At 38.3% G+C, this 27,616-nt stretch overlaps 5 protein-coding genes across 10 annotated transcripts; 3 read left to right on the top strand and 2 right to left on the bottom strand.

Moving 5' to 3' along the window:
* The first annotated feature begins 614 nt into the window (after window positions 1-614).
* On the top strand, window positions 615-9,115 carry LOC103141616 (ras-related C3 botulinum toxin substrate 1). The gene is made up of 6 exons (XM_007557330.2): window positions 615-952; window positions 3,225-3,296; window positions 3,752-3,869; window positions 4,049-4,111; window positions 7,261-7,420; window positions 7,540-9,115. The coding sequence occupies exons 1-6, from the start codon at window positions 918-920 to the stop codon at window positions 7,668-7,670; spliced, it is 579 nt and encodes a 192-aa protein (XP_007557392.1). The 5' UTR covers window positions 615-917; the 3' UTR covers window positions 7,671-9,115.
* A 1,219-nt stretch (window positions 9,116-10,334) lies between these two features.
* On the bottom strand, window positions 10,335-12,456 carry LOC103141612 (serine/threonine-protein kinase 19). 4 transcript variants are annotated; one of them, XM_007557327.2, is made up of 7 exons: window positions 12,177-12,456; window positions 11,998-12,093; window positions 11,766-11,908; window positions 11,246-11,481; window positions 11,043-11,140; window positions 10,778-10,925; window positions 10,337-10,602 (listed from the first exon to the last, which is right to left on the bottom strand). In XM_007557327.2, exons 2-7 carry the CDS (start codon window positions 12,089-12,091, stop codon window positions 10,557-10,559), a joined length of 765 nt encoding a protein of 254 aa, XP_007557389.1. In that variant the 5' UTR covers window positions 12,092-12,093; window positions 12,177-12,456; the 3' UTR covers window positions 10,337-10,556. The 4 variants fall into 4 exon arrangements, with proteins under 4 accessions (XP_016529490.1, XP_007557389.1, XP_016529491.1 ...); XM_016674005.1 differs by having other exon boundaries at window positions 12,193-12,456; XM_016674006.1 differs by having other exon boundaries at window positions 12,345-12,454.
* A 96-nt stretch (window positions 12,457-12,552) lies between these two features.
* Window positions 12,553-17,121, top strand: dxo (decapping exoribonuclease). Of its 2 annotated transcripts, none has more exons than XM_016674001.1 (7): window positions 12,553-12,709; window positions 13,379-13,847; window positions 14,005-14,231; window positions 14,884-15,103; window positions 15,197-15,332; window positions 15,440-15,534; window positions 16,060-17,121. In XM_016674001.1, exons 2-7 carry the CDS (start codon window positions 13,381-13,383, stop codon window positions 16,178-16,180), a joined length of 1,266 nt encoding a protein of 421 aa, XP_016529487.1. In that variant the 5' UTR covers window positions 12,553-12,709; window positions 13,379-13,380; the 3' UTR covers window positions 16,181-17,121. The 2 variants fall into 2 exon arrangements, with proteins under 2 accessions (XP_016529487.1, XP_016529488.1); XM_016674002.1 differs by having other exon boundaries at window positions 12,553-12,720; window positions 13,333-13,847.
* Window positions 17,122-17,517: 396 nt separating this feature from the next.
* Window positions 17,518-20,621, bottom strand: slc25a17l (solute carrier family 25 member 17-like). Of its 2 annotated transcripts, XM_007557329.2 has the most exons (9): window positions 20,331-20,619; window positions 20,128-20,188; window positions 19,500-19,566; window positions 19,244-19,398; window positions 18,775-18,891; window positions 18,545-18,690; window positions 18,317-18,412; window positions 18,110-18,192; window positions 17,518-18,030 (listed from the first exon to the last, which is right to left on the bottom strand). In XM_007557329.2, the coding sequence occupies exons 1-9, from the start codon at window positions 20,403-20,405 to the stop codon at window positions 17,883-17,885; spliced, it is 948 nt and encodes a 315-aa protein (XP_007557391.1). In that variant the 5' UTR covers window positions 20,406-20,619; the 3' UTR covers window positions 17,518-17,882. The 2 variants fall into 2 exon arrangements, with proteins under 2 accessions (XP_007557391.1, XP_016529489.1); XM_016674003.1 differs by having other exon boundaries at window positions 18,545-18,891; window positions 20,331-20,621.
* A 1,918-nt stretch (window positions 20,622-22,539) lies between these two features.
* Window positions 22,540-26,420, top strand: anks4b (ankyrin repeat and sterile alpha motif domain containing 4B). Its single transcript, XM_007557326.2, has 2 exons — window positions 22,540-22,863; window positions 24,909-26,420. The coding sequence occupies exons 1-2, from the start codon at window positions 22,703-22,705 to the stop codon at window positions 26,038-26,040; spliced, it is 1,293 nt and encodes a 430-aa protein (XP_007557388.1). The 5' UTR covers window positions 22,540-22,702; the 3' UTR covers window positions 26,041-26,420.
* The last annotated feature ends 1,196 nt before the right edge of the window (window positions 26,421-27,616 follow it).

The raw sequence follows: 27,616 nt of genomic DNA, 5'->3' as shown, positions 1-27,616 counted from the left end.
ATAAAATTTTTGCCCAATTCTATGTTGCAGACTTCTCTTTGATAAAAAGTTCTTTATCCAGTTAAATATTTCCCAGTAATGCCCAATTTATATATTTAATTAACAATTAATCTATGCACAACATAGCACATGCTTTATCTGCATTAAAAATACACAACAGCAGTATCCTTTCTTATTTAGATAATATGTGAATCTGTAATTTAAATGTTTTTTCCATTATTTTACAAATATCATAAGTTAATGCAATAATTTTCTGGTTTCACCTGCAAATTTGATATTTGCATGTGCAGTTTTTTATTTTTATTTCCGTTTTAGAAAGCACCTTTAAGACACAACTTAGGAAATACACAACTGAACGAATTCCATTGTAATTGGTGAAGAACGTCACTTCCTTCCCCGTGTCACAACCTAAATCGTCCGTCTTTTAGATTTCCTCACAAATTACAAGTGTAAGCATTTTATTTTATTTTAGTCAATAAAAAACATTTTTTTCTAGCCTACACGTTTTTGTAAAAAAATAAAATAAAATAAAAAAGTGCATTTCTGGTTGATTGTTTCTTGTGAGCATGCAGCGAGTTGGAGTGTCTGAGGGCGTATCAGGTCGGTGTACCGGATGCTCCATCTGCTGGTGGCTGACTTCATTTTTTTTCTCAGGGGTGGTGGCCGCTGTTTTGCTCCATAGCTCCCATAGCGAACTCACGAAAGCATGGGAATGTTGCGAGGAGATTTCTGAGGAAACTTGAGATAAAGTGTATAATAAGTTAGCGTAAGTTGCTCAGACGGTGTTTTAACATCAGAGGAGCTCGGCGGTAAACACCGGAGGCCGTCAGCGGGAGCCTGTTGGGACGTTTCTCCAGCGAGCAGTTCCGGACAAAGGAAAAGAAACCTGAGCTAAAGCTAGCTGGCTCTCTTGGGCAATGCAGGCCATTAAGTGTGTCGTTGTCGGGGACGGGTAAGTGAACATAACCGGGCTTTCTAAAAGTTTGTTTCTACCATTTTCTATTTGAAAGGTAACGTGTAATATTAGCTTAAATGTTGTCACCAGACTGGCTAACGTTAAATCACTTTGCTTCCCAGTTTTTCATACGGGCAAAGTTAGCGTCCAAGCTCTAACTACCTGTTAATCTGTACCGCTTGAATATTGCAGTTTACTGAAACTTTTTTATTCCTTATTTTGACTTACTTGACATTCGAGTTCATATATTCTGTGTTGGCATAGAAGAAGATGGCTCATTATTTCCTTTGGGTTTCCACATACTTGGTGAATCAGTCAGACTTAATAGCGTAGTTTGTTTATTCAACCTAAACCCGTTTTTTTTTCTTCTTCTATTGTCTTGGTTAATGAGAAACCCAAGAAACCGGGATTCAATTGTATTGTCTTCTTCGCACCTACGTTAACTTGGGGCGTGCTTTCGTTTTCCTAATAAATGAGGTACCAATTTAAAGTAGAGGATTGGCCAAGACTACCAGTCAGAAGTGTAATAGTATGTGGGAGGTAAACATGCGCATATAACCTCTTGATCAGGGTGTGGTGGCAACCACACAGCAGTCATTCAAGGGACCTTTTATTGAGGCGCTTTTTTCGATTCAGATTAAAGGGGAAGCTCAAGTTTCGTAATTGGGAAATATCTGTTCCCCTGGGAGCTGTGAATGTCTTACAGGAACTGACCCCTGTCTGGTTTGCATTGAAAGTTTTCCTGAGATCAGGGCTCATTTCTGCCTTGAATCTTTCTCTTTTTTTTTCGGTCGACATGATTTGAATTTAAATCGCGTTTTTGTTATTTCGGTTAATATTAAAGTAGTCATAAAAATTAAATGTGATCATGTGAACAATTTTATTATTTCCATGACTCAGGTGTCCATAATGTAATAATCTACATTGATTTACTGACATGTTTTCTCTTGTTTATTATCCTTAACTGTGCTATTAATTTTGCTTAACTAAGTAAAAAAAAAAAAAAAAATCAATGATAATTTTATTTGTAAATCCAAGGTTTCTACACAAACTTAAACTACAGCGTTTTCTTTTAGCAATTTCCAGGTCTGGACAAATAGTGGAGACTGAAACTTGATTCTGTAAACATTTTCAAGTTTCCAGATTTTTTTTTAATTTTTAATTTTATTTTTTTACATTTTTAAATTTCTGATTTGCCAAGACTATTTTACATAAATGTTTATTTTGATGCATCTTTTTAACTTTAGCACATATATTGCAGGCTTGGGACATGTTTTTTGTTTAAATCATATAATTTCTTACATTTTAATTATATTTGAACCATTTTCCTCCATTAAAGTTACTCATACATGGGTTCTTTTTTGTGTGCTGTATTCCTTAAAAGAAAATAAAATTAGTTCCATCCAATTTTAAAGAAAACAAGGCATGTATTAGTTAGGAGTTGCATGTTGGGTCAGTACATCAGTGTTTGAGTTAAACCCATTGACTGTTTTGACTTTTCTTTTGTTACTGAGTCAGTGCTAAATGATACATCCAGTTTGCTCTTTGTTTGCTCTCTTAAGTTACTGAGTTTAAAAGTTGACCTATGGTTTAAAAACTGAATCTGGTGCAGACCCCAAGGAGGCACTGAAACCACTGCTTGATAAATATTCTTAATAAAACAAAAGTAAAAAATAAATAAATTTAAAAAAAAAGCTTGTAGATCAAGTAAGTTAGGAAAAGTGCATAATTTTGAAATTTTGAAATTTATAGAAACTTGTGAACTTTATGTTAAATAATTTTAGATGTTTGGATTTAAAAAAGAGCAACTTTTTTACATTTTTCTTTTTAAAAAGAAAATGTTAGGGGGAAAAAAACCCTTAGGGATTAGGGGGGGGGACCCCAGTTAGCTTAAGATTTAAGGCTCTAAAACAGGGGTGTCAAACTCCAGTCCTCAAGGGCCGCTGTCCTGCAGTTTTTAGATGTGCCACAGATACAAACCGCTGGAATGAAATGGCTTAATTACCTCCTTCTTGTGTAGATAAATTCTCCAGAGCCTTAATGACCTAATTATTCTATTCAGGTGTGGTGCAGCAGAGTCACATCTAAAAGTTGCAGGGCAGTGGCCCTCCAGGACTGGAGTTTGACACCTGTGCTTTAAAATGTTTAGATTAGTTGGTAATGCAGAACTGCTCTGACCAGTGAGTTTAAAGCAGGATTTTCTTGTTTTTTTTGTTTTTTTTTCTTGTCTTTTTCCCTAATCATTGATCAAGTCTCTTCTCATTTCCAGTGCTGTGGGTAAGACATGTCTGCTCATCAGCTACACCACCAATGCCTTTCCTGGAGAGTACATCCCCACAGTGTGAGTGTCAGAGACTGCAGTGCAGTTTCTGTTTATTTATTTATGACAAACCTTGCTGTCCATCATGATTCTCCACCCTTTGTCTCTAATGCGGCCCGTGAATCAATGAGGCGACTTCTTTACTCCGCTGTTGTTTTTCTAACTAGAAATTGTCTTGGTTCTATGCTTGAGGTAATGATCAAAGTAGCAGACTGTAACTGAGATCGAAGAGAGCAGATATTACTGGATGTAATGATGAGATTCTGCTCCTTATCCGATCAAATGTATGTTTTTTTTTAACACTGGTTTCTAGAGAAGTCGCTAAGGTACTTTATATTCAGGTCCTTTTTCTCAGAAAAAAAATGTAGTACATGATTTTCTCTGGAAAAACATAAAGAAGCTACAGAATTTATGTTGATCTATTCATATTTCGATTTATGGTTTTTTGCTTATTTGCACATCATCGTTTTCCCCAGGTTTGACAACTACTCCGCCAATGTTATGGTGGATGGGAAACCAGTGAACCTGGGCCTTTGGGATACAGCTGGACAAGAAGACTACGACAGACTCCGCCCACTCTCCTACCCACAGACGGTACAAAACAATATTATAATTCACTTATTAACCTTTGTGAATAATCCACTTGAAACGTTTGGGTGAAGACGGCAAACAAGGAAGTTTGAAAGAAGGAAGAACACACATTTATAAGAATAAGACTTTACCGTAAAAGAAAGTCTTGGGCTTTGATTGCTCTACTTCCTTTGTCTTGTCAGGATGTGTTCCTTATCTGCTTTTCCCTCGTGAGTCCTGCCTCGTTTGAAAACGTCCGTGCCAAGGTGAGAAGTGTCCCTGTGAACAACATGGAAGGTTTTTACAGTGTTTTACTACAATATTCACTTTATCAACTTTTTTACAAATCTTTTTTTCATGCTACAACCGCGGTTTACATTTTTTATTGGGATTTAATATACAGAACAACACACAATAATGGGAGGAGATTGAAAGTGGTTTTCAAAATTTAATACAACTAATGTGAAGAGATTATCTATTTATATTAGCCTCCTTCAATTAACATGTGTATCATTAAAGAGTTTGTTTCCATTTTGTAAGGCACAGTAGGACATCTGCATGTAGCAAGTTTTAGGAGAAGAGAAGCATTAGGACAGTTTGCATCATAACTTAACTGTAGGATCAGTTGGTGAGCCTGATCCTGCAGAGAATGACTTACCATGCATCTTTGTTGCCTAACTAATCATTTTCAAGTAGTTTTAGACAGAAACAGAATCTTACATGCACAACATCTTTCAAACTGGTGCTTTTGTTGTTCTATTCTGTGAATTATCAAGCAATTAAAGCAACAAAATTGAGGCTGCTCCCTTATGCCCCTATGCAATAACTATAGAAAGCACTTGTATATGTTTGCTTCAAGTCCATAAAGTATTGGATAGTTGTTATAGTCAATTTAGTTTATTTATGTAAGGCTAAATAAACATTTATTTGAAAGTCAAAAGTTCCAATTCATTCAATCTAGGTCATTTCTATACAGTCGTGTCTAAAGCAGCTATAAGCTCTGATCATCAGTGTTTCTTTCCTGTCACGGAGTGAAGATGGTAAACAATCACTCACTGACTCTTCACAAAATGAAATGTTTCTTGTATATACATAACATACAAATGTTATTTAAAAGTTACATAGTACCACACTAATTTTCAGCAACCATTATAATTTTTGAATGGGTATTTTTTTAATTTTTTGTTTTTTATACTTTGAATGTTGCTTAACTAGACCTTTGTGTTAGCCCTCAAACTAACTTTTAACATGATAAAAATCTTGTTCACTCACAAAGTAATAATCTTTTTACTGGATAACAGTCAGCAGAGGCCTTGTATTGTTGTAATAAAAGCAAATATATCGTCGTCACCTGTTAATGAAGGACACTTGAACTGAGACAAATAATTGAATTGTTAAAAATATTTCTTCCATCTTTGTTACATTTTCAAAACCAAGTCCTTAAAAAGATCAGGATTGTGTTTTTTTACAGTAAATGCATTTAGTATTTCTCCTAAATAGAATGGTATAGCTGAATCTTCCAGACATTGTGCCTTAGGGATCTTTATTGTACTTTGGACAGTACTTTGGACAGTACTGCCTGCTTGCAGACGTGGATCACATGATAGTTTGTAAGCAAAGGGAGTTTCTCCTGGTGATAAACACTCAGGAAATGATTATCTGCCCCTGCAGTTCCTCCTCAGCTGTACAAGAAGGGAACCAACACTTGTTTTCTTTTTCCATCTTACCACTACACTACTGCTTTTCTGTTTTTGGCTTAATTCTAATGGTTAGAATTGTATTTACTTGCTTACTTCACACTGTCTTTGCACTCGCATGAGCAGTTTGAATGTTATGTCTGCCCATAAACTGCAGCTATAACAGCCCAAGTCAGGCATGTTTGTGGACATTTATGACCATCCTTACAGATGCACATTTGTGGGGTCTCATGTTGATTGAGATGGTTTGACTCATAATCTCCATTGTAATTCATCCCAAACCTGCTCTGTATTTTTGAGGTCAGGACTCTGTGAGGTCAGTCAAGTTCTTCCACAACAAGAAGACTCATCTGACTCTTTTCAGAATCTTGCCTTGTGCACTCATGCTTAGTCATGTTGGAACAGGAAGGGTCCATCCACAAACTGTTCCCACAAAGTTGAGTGAAGGAAATGGTCTGAAATGTCTGGGTTTGCTGAAGCATTAATGGTTATTTTAAGATAAACTAACATAATAACCACCTCATCATAACCCTCCCTTTACCAAACTTTACACTTGACACATTGCAGCCAGGCCAATGCGGTTCTCCTAGCAGCTGCCAACTCTAGACATGTTTATTGGATCTGCAGCCAGAGAGGCAGAACTCTCCAGAGAAAATGTTTCCACTGCTCTAGAGTCTAGTGGCGGCTAGAAATTTTGTGGTTTGACTCTGCAGAAATCGATGGCCTCTGTGTATTATATGCCTCAACATTCACAGCACAGTACTTTCTGCCTGTGTAACTTTATCATAACGCTACTACTCACTGACTGTGGAATAATTAGTGGTGAGTACATTTTCGGATTTCAAGATTTACTTCATAATACAAATGTTTCTAGAAGCAGTGTGTATGTTTACATGCTGGAGTTTATCCACCTGTGGTCAGGGATGTGATTCAAACTCATAAATTCAATGATTTGTAGGGTTAAAGAAAGACTTTTGGCAATGTGGAAAGTGACGTACACAAAATTAGACCTACATCTGTATGAGATTGAAAGGTGGTTGGTTTTTGTCAAACAAGATAACCAGCTCCGCTTTAATTAAACTTCAGTTGGTTTACCTAGAAAGTCTGGTTCGTTTGGGGAAGTGTGAATGCGCAGTCGAACTCTGATGTGGACCAAAAAGCGAACTCCCAGCTCTCGGTTCGGTTGAAGTGAACTCTGGCGCAGTTCAAATGAATATGAGAATGGCAATCGGACTGGAGACCACTCCAAAAGCAGGAAGCGGATTATAGTGCAGTACAGCATTAACGGGAGAAATGACTCGTGATCTTTTGTCAAAGACCAATGAGAAATCCTACAACTGCTAAAATCTGATGCCACTCTATTCTTGTTTACATTTTGTAAAGAAGGACTTTGCACTCAGTTTCTACTTCAGTTGTTCTTGTTGCAGCCCAGGCGAGGGGTTGAACAGGTTTTGGTTCGTTTGACACAGTGTACGTGTGAAAATGTAGCAAGTGTTGCAACTTTGGTTTCCAATCGAAAAGTGAAGTTTTTAATACTTTTTCAGTGGGCTAAATGAAGACAAAGAAGCTTAAATATGTATAGAAAAGGCTCCACCATTTGTTTTTGTAGTTGCAGCCATAAAGTTTGATACAAGTTTGACACAAAAACAATAAGGAACCTTGTCTATGATTAAATGCATCACCTAAAGAAGTTAAAGCTGTAACTTCCTGTTCTGTAGTGGTACCCTGAGGTCAGACACCACTGTCCCAACACTCCCATCATCCTGGTGGGCACCAAGCTGGATCTGAGGGACGACAAGGACACCATGGAGAAGCTGAAGGAGAAGAAACTCTCCCCCATCACTTATCCTCAAGGCTTGGCCATGGCCAAAGAGATTGGTAAAAACTTCATTGACCTCTTTTTGACCAACTTAGATCTCATGTATTTTATTTTATTTTTTTATAATTCACAACAAACAGAAGTAAATAAATTGCTGCTCTCTGTCTGCGTTCATTAGGCTCCGTCAAGTACCTGGAGTGCTCAGCCCTGACTCAGCGTGGCCTTAAAACTGTGTTCGACGAGGCCATCCGGGCCGTTCTGTGCCCCCCACCCGTCAAGAAGAAGGGCAAGAAATGCTCTCTCCTCTAAGGCCGCCTGCAGTTTGAACGGTTACAGGGGAACATGAACGCTAGCGGTGAGAGGGTGGCTAAAGACACAGGAGAAACACACCAGTATACACTCACAATCAATGTACTTCAGATTCTGTCCTTAAGTGTAGTTCAAGCAGTTTTCATGAAAATAAATCAGATCCAGATTTAGGCGAAGGGTTTGGGCGATTAGCAGTCCTAATAACTCTTTACTGTATAGACAAAACTATGAACTTTTCGAGGCCTTCTAAAACCGATTGGATGTTTTCTAAAAAATGGACTGCAGGTTGTCTTTAATTTCCTCTTCCACCTGTTGTCCACTTTTTTTTTCTTTTTTTTTTTTTGTTGTTTACAGTCGGGTTGGTTGTTGTAAGTGGAAATAATATTGCCAAATACATTCTGCACACATGCTGGTTTTTAGCTGAAAATGAGAGTCTAGGTCTGTCGATTCAGATCTGTAACGTTTGCTGTTCGTTCAGCTCCTCCATCAATGGCATTTTTATCTCACAAGTTCACTTCCTCCTTGACAACAAGGAGCATGAAGTAACCTGGAGGATCTGTGCAGCTTCAGATGAGTCCTTGAGTAACATAACCTCCTTACTTACCATCAGTCTGTCAACCCTAGAATGATTAATGACGCCTAAAACAAAACGGGGAGAAGATCAGACACCAACAGTGCTATAACTCCCCCCAAAAATGTAATGAATCCAGTATTTTCTATGTTTCATCTAATTAAATTTGTCGTTTTCTTTCTGCTTTCCCTAAATGTGTCTCAGCCGGACAGCTGCCTGTGATTGCAAACGCTGAAAACATGATTACATATTCTAACAGAAATGTTCGGATGTCTTGGTGATGGGGGACAAGAGCACATCTCTTTTAATGCTCTGTGGGCATTTACCGAATACCTTTCGTGCAACACTTTTGATTTATTTTCTTTACGCATCACTACTGGCTAAGCAATGTCACAATAAAGAGCATCTATGCCTGCTAATAACAGTAACGAAGCTACTGTCGGTTATGGTGTAGTAGACAGTGTAATCATCTTTTTGTTATAATCGTGATTTGTCTATTTTGTATCTTTCTTCAGACGTTACACACTCACTGTATTGTTTAACTAACACTATGAATATCTTTTTTTTTTTATTACCTCTACGGTTAACGCTACCTTAATCTCCCTTCAAGCCTAGCTTTTTGTAATTAATGCTGATAGCATGTCTGTGCATCATATACTGAAAACTAAGATTAGAATTGCTACAGTTATATATATTTTTTGCCTATTTACAAAATGTATTTGAACTACTAGATCAGGGGTTAAGTACACGTTGCTCATCGGTATTCAGAAATCAAGCTGTGCTTTTATCCAAGCCAATGTTGTGACTCTCTTAGTTTTGAGGATTAAAAACTATTGTCACTTTTTGAAAAAGCCAATAAATTCCTGTAAAATCACTTCCTCTGTTGTATACATCACCTTTGTGCTATAAATTAGTGTTGAGTAATTATTTGACAATATCTGTCCGAATTTCTAACTTCTTCTTTTTTATACCTTAAACAATTATAACTATTAACTGATATCCATCCATAGTTTGTTTCTAAAAATAACAAACTTTTCTCGAGCAAAAATGTTACAAATAAAACAAAATGCCTTTTAAATGTTTTCCTTTTACAAGGCAAATATGTGAGATGCTATTTATGTTTTGACTTTACAAAGTTACAGATTTTCTACAACATTCTGACTTTTTATTATTAAAATACAGCCAGTTTCGGCTTTTGATAAGATGGGAACACACCACTTCCAAAATAAACTAAAAAATATTTTACATTGTTGTGGTTGAGTACGTTCAGCTGTATAACTTTGGCCCAGCAGATTAGAGGTTCGGACACCAATGATTCATTTCCTTTTTTCCTTTGTTTTGGAATGGGATGATTATTTAGCATTTTTAATTTTTAAAACATTGTTGCACAAATATTATTTTTTGATTCCTTGGCACATATTTACATTTTAAGCATGTATAAATCCTCATAGTTGAGGTTGATCATGTCCACTGGGAACACTCGATCGGCTCCCCAGTTTTACCCTTCAGACCCAAACTGCCACCTTCATACAGAAGAAAATTGGATATTCAGGAATCAGTCTGACCACAGTAAAGCCAATTTAATATAAACAGGGATGCAGAGGATGCTGATTTTAAAAGGTTGTCAGCAGTGGGAATCGTAGAATGTTGTTAAATATGTGGGCTGGATTTGAGAAACGGACACAAAGGGAAATGATTTTCCATCACCAACCCTCGAGACGTTGGAGTTCAACCAATCTGGATTCTACGCCTCTGCACTCGTCCTCCAGACTCTTGGACCTCGATTGAGTTAAGAGATGGACTCTTTAAAAATATTCCCTAAACTCAAACTGTCTTTGCCGATTTTGAAGAACTGTTGTTTTTTTATACTATGACCTTATGTGGCTTATAATGTGGAGGATGTCAATATAACTGTCAAGTCAGCCATTTATTCACCCACATTTCATACTGACTGATTCTAAAGGGAAGTCATTTAACTCGAGACTTTATAAACTGAAGGTAGTTAAAATGTCTTGGATAAATAAACATGCATTTGGCACCACATACCAGTTATTAAACTCTTTCAGCTTAGAATTAAATTCACATCTCAGGGAAATGGCTACAGTAATTTTTTATTACAAGATAACCCAACATTTAATCTCATGTCAATAAAATGTACAATTCATTAACCGACACTGGGTTGATAATACATGTGGCCAAAACTTTACATCTTAAAGTGAAAAGTTTATTTATTTAGTGGCATCCCAAAAGTTTCAGCCTTTGGGTGTTTTTCACATATCTCCTCTTCAGAAACCCTCCAGCTGCTCAGTAGCAGCTCAGGAATCTGCAAATCGTAACAAAGTCCCCGAAGTCGTAGGTATGCTGAGAAGAGATGAAAGACAAACCGTTAGAAAATCTGAATATACTCTCTCCGGAAATAATCTCAATAACTCATAAAAGCTCAGCAGAAAAGAATAGACTGAATTTTGTACGTTTACCATTATACAGAACATACAAGCATTATCAATTGAATGGAAAGGAACAGACTAAATCGTACCTTTCTACCAATTCTGCCCCAACAATGTCATGGACGTGATATTTCATAGGAAATTTCACGTGTGAGGTTGTTCGCCGCTCCTCTAGATTGACTCGTAACACTTCGCTGTATTTGGACTTCTTCACCATGCCAAGCACTGCTTTACGTCCTGAAAAAAATGTGTTAGATGATACCAAACAAACCCCCACAGGTAAAGAATGCCAAAATCTTACAGAAATGAGAAATATTTACAGTGAAGATGCAATAATCATCCTAAAATACCAACCTTGAATAAAATACTTTGTGAATTTGCCAGAATTGGGAATGGAAAGCCACCAGCTGCCAGCATCCCTCACAGTCAGGACCCCTGACTTCACCAGCTGCCTTGGTGGAGAGAAAAACAATGTGCTCATGTCTGACAGAATTATACGCAGATGAAAAATCTTGGAACAACATTCAATAGCGTGTCGCAGTCAGAGTTCCTCATACGTTATCTCAGAGTCTGTGAAGAGAAACTCCCTCAGCATCTTGTCTTTGCTGAAGCTCAGATCTGTGCAGGAGGACACCACTTTCTCCAGGAACTTTTCAACAGTTGCTTGTGTTGCTTTCCCCTCTTCCCCGGCCAGTACTTTGGTCTTGTAGTCTGACGCAAACACCAGCCCGAATGCTTCAGAGTCAAACCCGAGCTGGAACATCAGCAGCTCCCCACTCTCCTGGAGTTTATTCTGCTCAGACAAAAGCATGGGAGTAAGAACTTCAAAAATAGTTCAAATCCTTTTTAACGTTTTTCAATAACAAGATTTACTGGATTTTATGTGCTAGAGCAAGACAAAGTATTCTATGCTTGTGATGTGGAAGGTATTGACCGGCTTTAGTTTTTTTTAAATTATCTGCTAAACGTTATTTATTATGTGTTGTCTGCAACATAAAATCCCAATGAAACGAATTGAAATGTGTGACTGTGGTATGACAAACTATAAAACTATTAAAAATCAAAGAGCTGGCTCACCACTTCCTTATCCACCAGGGTCTTGTCATTGTGTACGCTGTACAACTGATGCTTCAGTACAATAGGAGGCAATGTGTCGTTAAAGAGCTTTCTGGGAAATAAAGTCATGAGGTTCTCCAAGGTGGATTTCATGTCAGCTGGTTCTTTAAGAGAGGAAGCATGGAGAGACGTTTGTACATGTGGCATTATTTTTGTTTAGATAAAAGTACAAACCACTTTTCAAGACACTCACCACCACCTTCGTCACCAGCCCCAAACTTTTCTGTGCCATTTCTCCTTTTCTTCGGTTTGAAAGCGTCGGAAACCAGAGCCCGTTTTCTATTCATACCTGGAACAAAAATAATGCAGATATGACCCATTCACCAAGATGACTGGATAGCATTTTCATTTAAAGGCTAGGTATCTTCTTACCCGAGGTACGACCTACTAGATGTTCTTATAAGAACCAGCGTGTCTCATACATAAAACCTTTTTCGAAGCGTTGTCTTGTTCTTTTCAAAGTTTATAGTTAGCCAAGCTAACAACCTTAGCGGCGCTAACTTAAGTCAAACGTTTTGCATAGGTAACTAAAACAGTTACCTTTTAATTACGGTGTAGATTGAACGCCGTTTCTTGCAATTTATTAAATTAAATAACCTATTAGTTTATCATAAATGTTATCATTTCACAAAATGTAAAGCTTCCTCTTTTCACTGTTATGTTGGTTCTATTAAGATAAACTGTCGGTGCTGCCACCTAGTGGACGAGTTTGAAATAGTAACACCGGAAGTTGCGTAAAGTTTGTTTGTAGCATGTAAGGCTAGCTAGCACCCCCGCAAATTTAAAAATACGTTAACTTTCTTTATTGGTTCAATTCTGAACAAATGTTATATAGTTAAATCCATCAATTTTATTATTTTATAGGTGACAGATGAGCAGTTTGTGTTGTGTTCTTTGATCAGAAGGTAGGTTTTCATTTACTCGTCAGGTATTTTAGTTGGTCAGATGCATCTATAATAAAAATTAAATGAAAATGTTTTAAAAATAAAATTGTTAATAGAAAAAATATATGCATATACAGGTGGTGCAGTGGAAGTAATCTTTAAGCAGCGAACGCTAGATTTTTATCACACAATTACGAGGTGTATATATTGTTGTATCATGCATAATCTATTAGTTCCGCACACATTATCAAAGCATGATTACAACTTAAAAGTTTAGAACTGCAGAGATAATCAGGGTATGCACTCACATAATTTGAGAGTAGATGAATTATTATGTAGTAATCTTGCAAATCTAATGTTTGTAGGTAGAAATGAGCAATTATGGGAATCTGAGCTTCATTTAGATGTGCTTGATTTTATTTGTGATTTTATGTAGAAATGCACTTATCAGAGTTTACTTAACTGATATAAGGTGCTGGTTTTCTGTGAAATTTAGCCTTCTGACTTTTTTAGTTTTGAAAAATCTGATCTTCTGAGTCTAACTCGCCAATTGCAAGTCAAAACCAAGTCAATCAAGAAATAAAGGGGCAGATTGTGATATGTTGGAGATTCATTTTTGTATGTTTAACTTTACGATTACGATTATCCATGGTCAGTATGTCTCATAGGTTAAGGTCTTTTCTGTGTTAGAAATGGACCGGCACAGATCCCGCAGCCCTACTTCCAGCTCCCACCACCACTATTCCCCAAACAGACGGGGAGGCGATAACAGGAGACGAAACCACTGTGACGGTGCACAATTCAGACCCTCAAATCACCACCTGCATCAGTCCAGTGCAACTCCAAGACAAACCCCACCAAGGTCCCAGACCTTAAGCACAAGGAGGGAAGCGTATGAGAGAGACTTTCCGTTGTACAAGCAGCCTGTGGAAGTGGGCTGTTTCTCCCTGGACTCTCGGCGTAGGTTTTTCAACGACAGCAGGCAGATGAGATACTACGTGGAACCTGAGCGAAGTCCCAATTTTGATCTGAGGGATGGGTACAAGGAACGATACGTGAAGAGGGACGAAAATGTCAAGGAGAAGCTGGATCACATTCTGCGGTGGATCATAGCCAACAGGTCAAAGCTGACATCCAAGCTGACCACAAATGCCTCATGGTGAGTTTATGCACAGAATATAGAATAAACACTTTTAATTTGAGAGGAAAATTGGTTAAATATTGGCGTTTCTTAGATGACAGAGGAATAATATAAGAAACATTAATAAACTGTGACACCAGGCCGAAAAGTGATCCACAGCTTTTACTCCTCGCAGCCCGTTAGACTTTGACTTTGTGACCTGGCGGGGCCACCTGACCAAGCTGCTCACTACGCCGTACGAGACCAGAGAGGGCTGGTTGCTGGCGGTGACCAGGTTTAACGGCACGCTCTACATCAGCGAGGTGGAGACCGAAGCTGCTCGCAGGGAACGAGAAAACCGCCCAGAGAGGAACAAGGAGATGATGTACTGGGGATACAAGTTTGAACAGTACATGTGTGCAGGTGAGGGGCTGTTTACTTTGCCTTTATGTAAGTCAGTGAACGTTACCGGCTTCCTTATTGCATAGATTCAGCTGTTTTGTATGGAATCTAAAACCAGAAGTATTTACAAATGTAAATACTTCTGGTTTTAGATTCTATCTGTTATTTTCAGGAAAAGAAAATAAGTGGGATGAGGTGACACTTCAGAAATATATTCAGATGTCAATTCAATATTTAAAAACAAGCAAGAAAGAAACCCAAAGGAATCACATGTGGAGTAAATAAAGCTGGTCCAAAGATGGATCCTTGAGGAACACCAAAATGTAAAGCATCTTAGTGAGAGAGAATTTTCCCAATTGAACACATAAAGATCTCTTTTAAAAAAGACACAAATCATTGAAAGAACTTACTAATTTCACTTTAGAAGCAATTGTAAAGTAATGTTTTACCAAATCAAAGGTATGTTCTTAGAACGACTAAAATCAAAGCATTGTTTTTTTGTGAGATCATTTGTCTTAGATAAAAATAAGGACAGTTCCAGTATATTAGAATCAAATTTAGAAGTACGATCTAATGCTTCAGATCAGTTTGTTTTTGGATCGATGCATTATAATATAAGCACACTGCAATTCTATTGGACCACAGTAGAAATCTCCTCTGTCCTCTCCTGCAGACGATACAAACAGTGAGCCTGACCCCAGCGGAGTGGTCAACACCAACGAGGCCTTCTGCACCGTGGTCCAGACCCGGCTCACGGACCACAAGCTTCTGTTCTCTGGTGAGGTGGATTGTCGGGACAGAGATCCTGGTGCTCCTCCCCCTCCTGCCTGCTACGTGGAGCTGAAGACCTCTGCAGAGATCTGCACTCCCAAACAGCGTAGCAACTTCCACAGGTCAGACAGACGATTTGAATCGCCTGACCGATAGTCTTTATCTGCTTAAACAGATGCTTCTGATGCCTTTTATTATTTTGGTGTCTGCGTCAGGTTTAAACTGTTGAAGTGGTGGGCCCAGTCTTTTCTCCCCGGGGTCCCTCGGGTGGTTGCGGGTTTCAGGGATCATGACGGGACCGTAGTTTCTGTGGAGACTTTTCAGATCTCCAAGATTTCACAGCTCATCAAGGTATGAAAAGGTTTCAGACTTTTTTGTTTCCTTTTCAGACATCAATTGACATGAGTCAACTCCGGCTGCAGATCCGAGTACTTGAACAGTCTTGTTTTTTTTTCCAGAACGAATACAACTGCTGGAAGCCAACAGTGTGCATGAACTTCTGCTGCGACTTCCTGTCTTTTGTGAAGCGTGAAGCTACTGAGGACAATCCTAGGTGAGTTTAAATGAAGAGACATGTTTGTTCACAGTTATGTGGCAGGATAACAGACAGAAATTGAAGGCAATGTCCCATCTGAAGGGGTTTTAGTTTGGATGAGGATTATTTGTTCAGTTTCCATTTGAGACATGCCTGACTGGACTGTTTTGGTCCAGTCTGGCAAAACTGCCTGGATTTTTCCATTGCAACATTTTATCATCTACATCAGGGGTGTCAAACTCCAGTCCTCAAGGGCCGCTGTCCTGCAACTTTTAGATGTGCCTCTGCTGCACCACACCTGAAAAGAATAATTAGGTCATTAGCAAGGCTCAGGAGAACCGATCTACACAGGGAGGAGGTAATTAAGCCATTTCATTCCACTGTTTTTTACCTGTGGCACATCTAAACACTGCAGGACAGCGGCCCTTGAGGACTGGAGTTTGACACCCCTGATCTACATGAATGGATGTTGACTACCAACATGGCTGACTTTACTATTCCTGGATGGTTAGGTCTGATGTTTGTAAAATATTTCTGTTTCAGTGTGGTGTACTTGTTTTCCTGGGAGCCACACAACGACGTGACCTACTCAGTCCACCGGGACTCTCGATATTCCTTCCTGCCCGACTGGTATATTAAGGAAATGACCAGGTCTCCAGAATAACAACAGCCGTCTTCTTTCAGGATTCCTACAATGTTGGAAAATTATGGAATTTTATGGAAGTATTTTCCAGATCTGGAAGTTTTTGAACTTGCAGATTCTACTCCCTGTCCCCTCTGTCCGAAAGCTGCATCCTCTTAATTATCATTAGTAATTGCTTGCAGGTTTTAGAACTTAAACCTGAGTGTGGAAAACGAACGTTTTGTATTTATGTTTCTGAAAATATATAAAAATGAAAAAAAGAAGAAATTTTAAGTCTGGAAAACTGAATTTTGATATGAAAATCTTATCGGAGCGCTGAATTCTGACGTTTTCCTCGACACGAAAAGTTCAACAAACGTAAGCATCTGTCGCTTAATCATCTTCTGGGAAGATTTTTTTTAAATAAACTTTGTCCTTTGTTTTGTGCATGGTAATTTAAAATAAAACAATCTGTAATTTTTTCATGATTATTTTATTGTTTCCTTGTTTTAACAGTCATTTTGATCCAGAAACCATCAAGTAAAAAAAAAAAAAGAAATCTTTAACAGTTGAAATGAAAAAAAAAAGTCAAATCAAATTTTATTTCTTTAACAGTATTTCATGTAAATCTATTTTTTTTTTAATTCTTAATAAAATAGATAAGACAGTAACTGACGCTTGTGATTTAATGTAGTATTTATCCAAATGTGTCCTTTTGTCTTGTTTGGATATGTATGCATTTCTATTAAGACTTCAGCTTGGTACAAAGAAACATCATGAAACACGTATTACAGTCGGAGAGCGAGAGCACATTGTGATACAGCAGCACCAGGAAACCTTAAATAATGGAAGACAAGATGCTCAGAGGATAGAAAACCGTTTCCATGGCAACCCCACATAGTTCCAAAGCTCTGAGGCACTTATGTACAATTAGCTCCGACCTCCACGTCTGTTAATATCAGCTTTACTTGCACTGTTAGAGAAAAAATGATGAAGTGATTTCTGTCATAATTGCTGATCTGGAAAAAGTGCATTCAACCATTAATTTAGTTAAAAACCATTACAGATATCAAAGCTAATTCATGACATTGGCATCCACACTGCATCTCCTATTTTTAGCAGTATTTCCTAAGCAGTAAATGTAAACTGGATAGTTTCACATCTTAAAGCACAAGTTAAGAAAATATCCAGGGTCTTAAAATAAGATCACAAATAATTATTACTCCCTTAAATTACAGCACACCTCTTATAATAAAGACATTAATTATAGGTCTTTAAAAACATCAAAAACAGCAAAACTGGCCCTTTTCAGATCAAAAAGAATTGGTCCTGGCCTAGTACTAACTAGTAATAGTTAGTTGTTTTTATTTTTGGAGGAGGAAGGCTTGTAAACAGTATTAGATTTTCTTTTTTCGTTAAATATGTATCTAATACTTGCTTTTATTTAGTTAATGCTCCCTTGTATTAACTATTACAAAACTGTAATATAGCAGCTGTTTAGGAAGGCTCTACTGTGGAAGCAAAATAAATAAAAAAAATCTGCATAGATGGAAGTTGTCATAAAGTTAAAGCCCAGACGCCATTGTGCGTTAGAACGCCATCAGTGGTTTGGATAAATATGTTATGAATGCCCAGAAGTCAGTCAAGTCCAACTCCAGTTAGGTAAGACAATAAACACACATCCGAGTGTTAATAGAAATCAGTAGCGGGCACCGATTAAATCTGTACATTCAAGCAGAACCTCTCAGTGCTTCAGCTTTTTACTCAGGCCCATGAGTCTGAAGGTAGCGGCTGTGATCTTCTCATAAACCACAAACATCAGGGCGGCCGTCAGCACCGTCTGCAGCAGCTTGGCCTCCAAGCCTTTGTACAACCCGAGAAAGCCGTGCTTCCTGCAAGAACACAGAACCGTCAGCGACCGACAGCCCGCCCGCCCGTCCGTTTTCTGAGCCCACTTATCGCTGAACTCACTTGATCCGGTCCATGAACAGGAAGAAAATATTGGAGACGCTCCCCATCAGGCCCCCTTGGCCGTCGCCTCTATACTGACCGAACTGATGAAGAGAAGAGCTGAGGTTATTTTTCCGGAGCTAATGAATTACTGTTTCCAGTTAGCGTTTGTGACTTTTGCAAAATCAGGAAGCCGAGCTAATGTGTCAGAGAAGAAGACGTATTTACCCTCAGGATGGCCTGGATGGTTTGGAGTGGGTACGTTGCTGTGGTAGCGATTGCCTTGGCGATTGCTCCGATGAGAAAGATCTTTGCTGAGGATATCTGTGCCAGGGAATAAAGATTTAATAGAGTTCTCCGTGACTGCTATACTAAAACAAAACTGAAATCACACAAATGATCCTGAAGTAGCGAGGTTCATATTATATGTCAAAAACATATCCAGCATCCTCTCGCCTTTTGGCCGCCCTTGCCCGCCTTCCTCTTCATGGCTTCATAAATCATGAACTGCACAGCCGGGTTGAGGACGAGAATCAGAGAGGGCAGGGTGCCGTTCCACAGCGTTCCCACTCCCTCGTTGGCGATGATCTGCGAGAAAGCATCTACGAGAAGGAAAGCCGAAATGTTGGACGGCTCGGTGTCACATAAAAAGCACGTCTGAGGGGGTGTGGAATTGGAATACACACCGAATATGCCTCTGTAATGGGTTTGGTGGAGGTCTTCGTTTCTGAACCTCACTCCCTGCAGCTTCAGCCTGGTGTTGACGACCCACATGGGAGTAGTCAGGATCACGTTCACCACACCTGCTCGAACACATGACGGTCAGACGGCACGCGTCCCAAAATCGTAGCGCGGTGGTGGCAGCATCATGCTTTTCTTAACGCGGCAGAAATGTAGCAGGAAATGAAGAGCTTAACCAACCCACATTATGAATTAAAATGGTTCAAATTCATTGGAAAAACCTAATTAACAACCCCAGATATTTGGATTAGAAAAAAGAAAAAGAATCTATGCATGGATTAATTGGGCTATGAATACTTTTCCAAGGCAAGGTAAACCAACTATAACATAAGAATAAAAAAGGCAAAACATTCATCAATTACCTTTAATACTACAGCATGCTTGATGCTAAAAAAGAGCATCTATCATATTTACCTGCTACCATCCCCATCAGCAGGTCTTTACCGGGTCTGGGCTTGCCCGGTCCAGATGCAGCCACCTTCTTCAGAGCATTGAAAGTGTAGAAGTAGACAAAGTTGGAGCAGCAAAGGCTGGAGATAACTGGAAACCAGCCTCTGTACAGAGCCAAACTGAGAGAAGTGGTGGAGAACTTAAGGTATACACCTCTACGCGTGTTTTACAGGAATCACAGAACGTTAAGTGATATAAGGTCCTAAAAAGTTGAACTTACAAGCCCTCTTCTTTCGCAATTTCAGCCAAAATGACAGGCGTGGACTGGGCTTTTCTTTTGTCATCCACTGAGAAGAAAACGTGAAAATATCACGATTCAAGTCCAACGAACTACAAGAATGTTAAAAAGCAACAACTGCAGACATATCAGCTTTACTACATCAGGTCATCTCTGCTTGAAATTTGTAACAGATGCTCAATAGCCTATGGGTATTAAGTCTGTGGAACAAATATTTTTTTTTATACCTTGTCTATTTTATTAACAATATCAATCAAAAGGAAATCATACTGAGATATATATATGTCTGTATAGAGTGATGAACTACTGTAGTGTTGTGAAGAATAGTGCACAAAAAAATCCTCCACAATAATGTCAGAGACTGCATTAAAGGACTACTGAGTTATTGGTGGTTTTACCAAGCTATAAAATGATGGAGTGTATCTAATTGTTGACACACAGCTTCTTCACTTTGGCATTTATTTATTTGAATAAATAAGGACAACATGAATAATAAAGGGACAGTTGGAATGGGAATATTTTTAAAACCTTATAAGAAGAAGATTCTATTTTAAATCCTCATAGATGCAAATCTAAACTGGATGATTACATGATAATAACTCAAACTCACCTTGCAATCTGCTTTTAGCTGTATCCAAAGGGAAGAAGACTGTCATGGCTGTCACACTCCCCTGGAAGATAAGACACTGCAACATCACCACCTGCACAGGCGTCCACTACTGCTCCGTCTGTCATTCGATGTTTTCATTTCACTCTTTACTCTTCCTCAAATGAAGAAGCTACTGATATCAGGGGAATAGTTTTAAAACTCACCATTGCACCTGCCACCGCATGGACCAGCGTCTCGTAGGACAGGAGGCCGACAACAGAGCCACCATTGTGGGACATCTCTGCAGGATGTTACCGGTGAGAGCTCAACAATTAAAAAGCCGGGCGATGTAGCCCGGAAGAGACCCGGAGAGGACAGACGGGCGTCGGCCTGGTTCTGGCGCGGTGGGAGCGGATAGTTCTTACTGCTATAACTGCATGATGTTGTTGCGAAAGGTGGAAATAGGGACGAGAAAGGAGTGAAGACAGTGCTGGACCGTAGATCCAATGGACAGATTCGTCTTCTGTTTTAATCAGAAAATCACCAAATAGCGTGTTGCGCCACCTGCTGGTCAGGAGGGTTATCACAACACCTAAAAAGCTATTGGCTACTGTAAACAAAACAGTTTTTTCTAAGACTGGTGGGTTAAAGATCCCTACAATGAAACATGGTAGTGGCACCATCATGCTATGATGGGTTTTTTTTATTCTTCAATCAACAAACGGTGCAGGAGGTGAGACAGAAATTAATTATTTGCATATCAATGTCTAATTTATTTTTAAACTCTGAGAAAGAAAGTGATTTAATTTCAAACACTGAAATTAGGTTTGTTTTTTCTCCTTAATAAATATATTTATAAAATGTGCATTCTAAGAGAGAAAAACCTAGGATGTCCCACCCTCTCATGAGTGCTGTACCCATAGGTTGAAAAAGTGTTAGCATGATGATTCTTGAAGCCATCTACCATGGTCTGACATCAGTCTGAATCCAGTTTATCCCATTCCTCACTTCTAACTTCCAGCTGTGAGATATTTGAGGGTGCTGTTGTGTTTTTATTTTTATTTTATTTTTGCATGTTCAGCACACTTCATGTAATTTCATTGAATGTAAATTAGAAAGGAAGCGATTCAGAGTTGATGGAAAGACTGAGGGAACTGAATACAGTGCAAACAGATTGCAAAAGACTCAAGAATAGGACAAAGGTTTATCTCCAAATAGGACAACACCCCTTTTCATACAACTAGTGCAAGAAAACAATCATCTGGGATTTGATTTGCCCCAGGATTTTCCATTCCTCCATTTTCAGCCAGTTTTATGTGGATTTACTATCTTATTTTGAGTCATTATTCTAAGGCAGGGTCTAGTTCTGCTTTAGATTTTTTAGCTATATATATTTTTTTTTTTACCGACTTTCTGACATTTTCTTTAAGTTCAACATGATATAATGGTGTTGCATGGTGGAGATCCCCAAACCATGAACAAGGGACTTTACTCCAGAAGTGGTATTTGTCTATGATCTTTCTGGAAAACTTCAGTCTGGTCTTCATGTCTTCAGAGAGCAAAGGTTTCCTCTTTACACACCTCTCATGAAAGTTAAACTTATGCAATCTGTTTTTGATTACACAGACAATTTCATAGAAAGAATAGCTAACCTGCTGCAGCTTTTGCAATAAAATATAAGACTTTTTAGAGACTTCTTTCAGCATCTTGCAGTCTAGCGAAGTTGCAGGGATAACCTGAGCTGTGCATGTTTGGCAGTTGTTTTGAATCTTCTTTTCTTACAGACGATTTTTTTCCCAGTAAAATGTCTGATTTCAAATTATTTTAAAATGTCTTTATGCCCTTTTCACACTTAAAAACTGTGAAAATCTTCTCTGCAGGCCTCTCAGACAGTTTTTTTTCTATCTCAACAGTAAGTTTACTCTCTCTTGAATAGTCAGGAGCTCAGCACACTAGTGTCAATTCACTAAATTCAAATTTTAAATAAACCTCCTTCAAAATGCATAGTAACAGCATTGTAATCCTGTTGATGGAAAAAATGTTGTTTGTTTTTTTAGTAATTTTAATGGTAAGTAAAATGTGTGGGCATAATATTTACATTTTCAGAGATTGCATTTAAAAACAGTTCTAAAGGGTGCTTTCTGCATTTTTTTATTGTTTTATATAATACTTAAATTTCTCAAATCTCTGATTTAGATAGATTACAAATTGCAATTAGTTCAAGAACAGTGATTTTGCACTAATATTTTATTAAAATCCTATTAAAAATGTTGGATTTGTTGAACAGAAATCATTGTAATAATGTTTTTTAAGATATGAATTAAATGTAGCGATGTACAGAAGTGCGATAAAGCAGCTCAACATATTGTCTTCAAGTGCTTAAGATCTCATTGTGAGTTCAGGGTAAGCTGCGTTGATATATGGAGCAGGAAGTGATGCAGTTGACAGCAGGGAGCTGGACTTTGCTTTTGTTTTATTGCTGGGCAGCTCACACACCCAGTGATCACTTGGCTTGTTCGGGTCCACAGTTTCTCATCTGACACAAGCGAAAGAGCAGAAAGAGGAGAAATACAAGGATTTTAAAACATTTTCAAAGATGTCTCGGTACCACAAGGCAGCGGTTGATGGCAACGTAGACTTGTTGAAGGAGGCCACAAGGAAGCACCTGAACACGGCTGACGACGATGGCATGACTCCCACCCTGCTGGCTGCTTTTCACGGACACGTCGATGCTCTTCAACTCATATGCAGCAGAGAGTAAGCATAATCGAACTTTTCTATTTCACACACCTTTGTCAAACACAGTCCTTCTCATGAGTTTAGATGTTGAAATTCTCACAATTTAAAACAGTTCAGTTTTCATTAAAGCTCGAAATGGCTTCTAAAGATCAAAGATCACCTAACAGAAAGTAGATTCTACTTCAATATTAACTTTTGATGGATTATTTTGGCATTTGTTATTCGCTACAGTGTCATGAAGAAAACCCTAATTTTGTACACTGGACTCCTCTATCGTCAGCTGACCTAAAAATTTAGTCATCCAAATCCATCCTGTAAAACAATAAAGCTCTTTATCTTTGCATGCCCACCACCCCCATCCCACTGTCAGGACAACAAAAGATGAACAAAAACATTCAGAGAAATTTAACTGGAAGTAACCTGCTTACAATAGAGCATGTGGTCAAAAACATTTTCAGAATTACAGCCAGAACCGAAACTTATGATAAAAAGAGCCAGTAAAATGTATCAATCAAGTCTAGATAAATTTGACAAAAAAGTAGAAAAGAATTAAAATTTCTAATAGCTCATTGATTATCTTCAACCTTGCGCAGTTTTTAGAATGTTGGTATTTTTTTTTTTTACTAACATGTTACTTAACATTTTCATATTTCTGTTTGTTGCTGTTTGCATTCTTGGCAAGAAAGGTGGGAGGTGCATTGACAGCAAGGTGGGATCAGAATGTGATAAGGCCGTACAGAATGTAGAAACAGAGATATGAGCAGGTTATGTATTGTTTTATGGAAACAGACTCCAGCCAGCAGCAGATTTATAGCTCTGCTCCGGTGGTTGTAATAAAACTTTATTGGCTGACAAGGTACACACTGAAGGTTGCCATAGCTTTTACAGAGAAACATTTAAACTTGTCATATATATTCAGTCATGTAAAACTGTAAGAAAAGTCTTTAAATAATTTTAATGTACTCTGAATCTTTTGTATCTGCTCACCTAAAAAAAAATAAATAAATATCAACAAACATTTAAAACCATAGATGTGCATGTTTTACTTGTCTTGGTATTTCTTAATATTTTATAAAAAAAAAAAAAACAGGCAATTTCCAATATTTTGAGTTCAACAGGAGCATTAAGTTTATATACTTTGATATTAAATTTCTTTCAACTATCCATCTGCACCAAATTAAAGCTTAACAAGTAATCTCATTAACAGGGCCCTCAAGCATTCATCCTCCTTTGATGCTTCCACTTTTTTGGGACATATGAACCACAAGTTTTAATGTATATTTGGGGTCACCTTATATAAAAGACCAAAACGAACCAAAACAAAATAGTGAAAAGCTGAAAAGTGGAGGGATGAGAATAAATTGTTTTATCTATTTTTTTTTTTAGCAGAGAAATCTGAAAAGTGTGTCATGGATTTTTAGTCTTCCCCCTTTACGCTGACACATCTAGACACAATCCAGTGCAAATAAATGCTTCTATAAGTAACATAATTACTGTAGTATAAATACAGTGTGTATTTTAAAACCTAAAGTCTTAAATTGCTGCAAAATGTACCTCTAGTTTTACTCAAATTCTATTTTAGGTTTTCCACTAAAATGTAATAAAATGATGAGTTGTTTTCCTTTCACATCACAATTATGCACTAATGTGTATTGGTCTGTCATATACAAGACCATTAACTGAAATACAAAAAAGTTTGATAGTTATAACCTGATATAAAAAGGCAGAAAGGGTTTGAATACTCTGTCTGATTTATCACACTAACATCCTTTTACTGTGCAAATTATGTTCTTCATTCCAGAGCATTTACTGCTAAAACAGCACATTCTACCTCTGGGTGTAACCTCGTGATGTAGGCAACAAGGGTATCTGATTTATGGTATAAGCACCATAAATCAGCATATTAGCAATATTAATTACCCTAAGTCACAGTTAGTCTACCAAGTGAACTAGTATTTTTCTTGTTTTGCTTTGCCAACCAAACTGCTTTCAGGTTTAGGAAATTTTCAGCAATTTAAACCACAAATTCAGATTTGATTTCCCCCTCTCTTTGTGTTTCACAGAGGAGACCCCAACAAGAGTGACATCTGGGGAAACACGCCGCTACACCACGCATCTGCTAACGGCCACATGCACATCATCAGCTTTCTGGTGAACTTCGGAGCCAATCTTTTTGCCCTGGACAATGATTTCCACACACCTATGGACGTTGCTGCGTCTCGAGGCCACATGAACTGTGTGCGATTTCTGGATGACGCCGCCTCACAACAAACCAACCAAAATCCCAAAAAGGTCGCCAACATCAAAAAGGAAGCCCAGAAGGAGGCAGAGAGACGAGTGAAACTCTATGAGAAGGTGAAGAAAAAGCACCAAAACAAGATGGATCGAATGAGCCGCGGAGGAAGCATGAATGGGTCGGTTTCTGAGGCAAGCATGGGATCAGGCTTCTCAGATGGTGGCACCATCAGGAGTGAACAATTCTCCAAGCTTATTGCTTCAGACAAGACCGGCTCTGTTACAGCCAGAGTTAAAGGCACTCTCCAGAAGATGGGAAAGAAAGAGAAGGGCACACTGCAGAGAACAGGAGGAGGTGGGAATGTCATCTTCCGTAAGCAGGAGAATGAATCCTCTGACAAACCAGAGTTTCTGGATGTCTTTGAAGAACAAGATGAGAGTGACCCAGTCAGCGGAGAGACGGAGGAATACGAAGATGATGACTCCAGAGACGAGCCAAGCGAAGTCAAACAATCCATCTTTAACCGACCTGGCTTTGGCGGCCTGATTTTCATGAAGAAGATGAACATGGAGACAGAAGATGTTCTTCCCACAGGGAATAATGAAAGTCTTGGCTACCTCGTTGAGAACCAGTTGTTTGAGGCAGATGAAGATGCATCTGGCTTTGAGGAGGCTGGTGATGGTGACCTTCCTTGGGATCAAGAAGATCTGGGACTGGATGATGATGAAGATGAGGACACCTCCCCTTTGGAGGTCTTCTTGTCTACCATCTCCTTGCCAGAATTTGCCCCCGCTTTCAAAAGAGAGCACTTGGACTTGGAGGCGCTCATTCTTTGCTCTGATGATGACCTGAAAGGCATTCGCATCCAGTTGGGACCCAGGAAGAAGATCTTGGAAGCTGTTGCTCGCAGAACAAAGGCAATGAATAACCCTGGGACCATGAAGGACAGCAGCTTGTGATCTACATATCCATCATATTAAAATTGTGATATTGCAGATTAAAATGAAACTGAACATTTTGTAGAGTTTGATTTTCTGTATTGTTCTGAAGGTGATTCTCTTTCCATAAACACTTTTTATTTTGAAAGCTACGAAGCATAGTGTACAGACTACATTTATACATAACAACCAGTGTGAATCCTAGTTAAATTCTCTATAGACAAATGATGTATTTTGATGAGTCAAAATTAAGCATATTAAGGCTGATTTAGCAGGATGTTGCAGATACATAGATGAGATGTACTAATTCAGAATTTCCAGGGATTTAACTTAAATGCATTCAATCATAAATCATTTGACTATTTTGATTATTTTATCAATAAACTACATGTATATTCAAATAATATGTTTCATTGTTATATTTAAACCTTGGCCACAGAAGGACTGAAGATTAAGCTTCACTGGTTAAATGTATCTGGGCCCAAACCGAGCCGGTGGAAAGGCAAGAGCATCATACATTTTGAAGGTTTGATTTCAATGTTAGTAATTGTTTATATATATTTTGTAATAAAAGAGGCATAAAATATGTCTTTGATTCAAACTCTGGATAAAAAAAATAAAATAAATAAATCATCAACACAAAATAAGGCCCGAGTAAATCAACAACTTCTTCAATACAAAAACTTTTTTTTTCTTGGCCCTACAAAATAAAATCTAAATACCACTACTGTTGTGGATAGGTGTAGCACGGGATCACGTGGTGTTATTAGTGATTGTAGATCACCTGTTGCTCACTTGGTGACTTCAGTGAGTGGGTGATGGGGGAGGTCTACTTTTTGCTGACCGCTATGTTTTGTTTTTGATCACTGTTTGACTCTACGGATCCGTTTTTATGCTGATTTTGAACACTGTTTTGCTTGGATATGGACAATAAAATCGTTGCAACTGCAGCTTGGATTTACGTTTTGATCAGCTTGCGCGTCAACAACCACTCCCCTATTCAGCCGCTCAGCGACTTTGTTGGATAGTCGCTAACATTTGTCAGCAAAAAGTAGACCTCCCCCATCACCCACTCACTGAAGTCACCAAGTGAGCAACAGGTGATCTACAATCACTAATAACACCACGTGATCCCGTGCTACACCTATCCACAACATTCCGGCCCCTAATTATTACAACTACAAAGACTTCTTCAAACATTTAAACAGATATTGAATTAATATCTGCTTAACTCAGATATTAATTAAACAGATAATTGGAGGATAAAATTGAAAAATGGAGAAATGGAGGAAAAAAGTTGAATGCCAAGAAATTATCAGCATGTGGGTGTGCACACAGTGCAAGCAGGTTATTTCAGTAGTTTAGTTTTTTAAACCTATTTTTGTTCCTTCTTACTAATTTATTTGCTGTTTGTGGTTATTGTACAGTAGCCGAGCTTGCTCTCTCTTGATAATTGTACAGACTACATTTATACATAAATGTAGATTATTTATCTAAGCCATCATTGGGTATAATGTACAGGGATGTCTACACCTTTGAGACCCACTGTACATACAGAAAATATAAAAAAAAGTTGCATTTTATATACTGCAATGCC

Source organism: Poecilia formosa, unplaced genomic scaffold, assembly GCF_000485575.1.
Source record: "Poecilia formosa unplaced genomic scaffold, Poecilia_formosa-5.1.2 Scaffold88, whole genome shotgun sequence".
Classification (NCBI taxonomy): Eukaryota; Metazoa; Chordata; class Actinopteri; order Cyprinodontiformes; family Poeciliidae; genus Poecilia; species Poecilia formosa.
The sequence above is the reverse complement of the archived record's forward strand: the minus strand, read 5'-3'. Positions and strand labels throughout refer to the sequence as shown.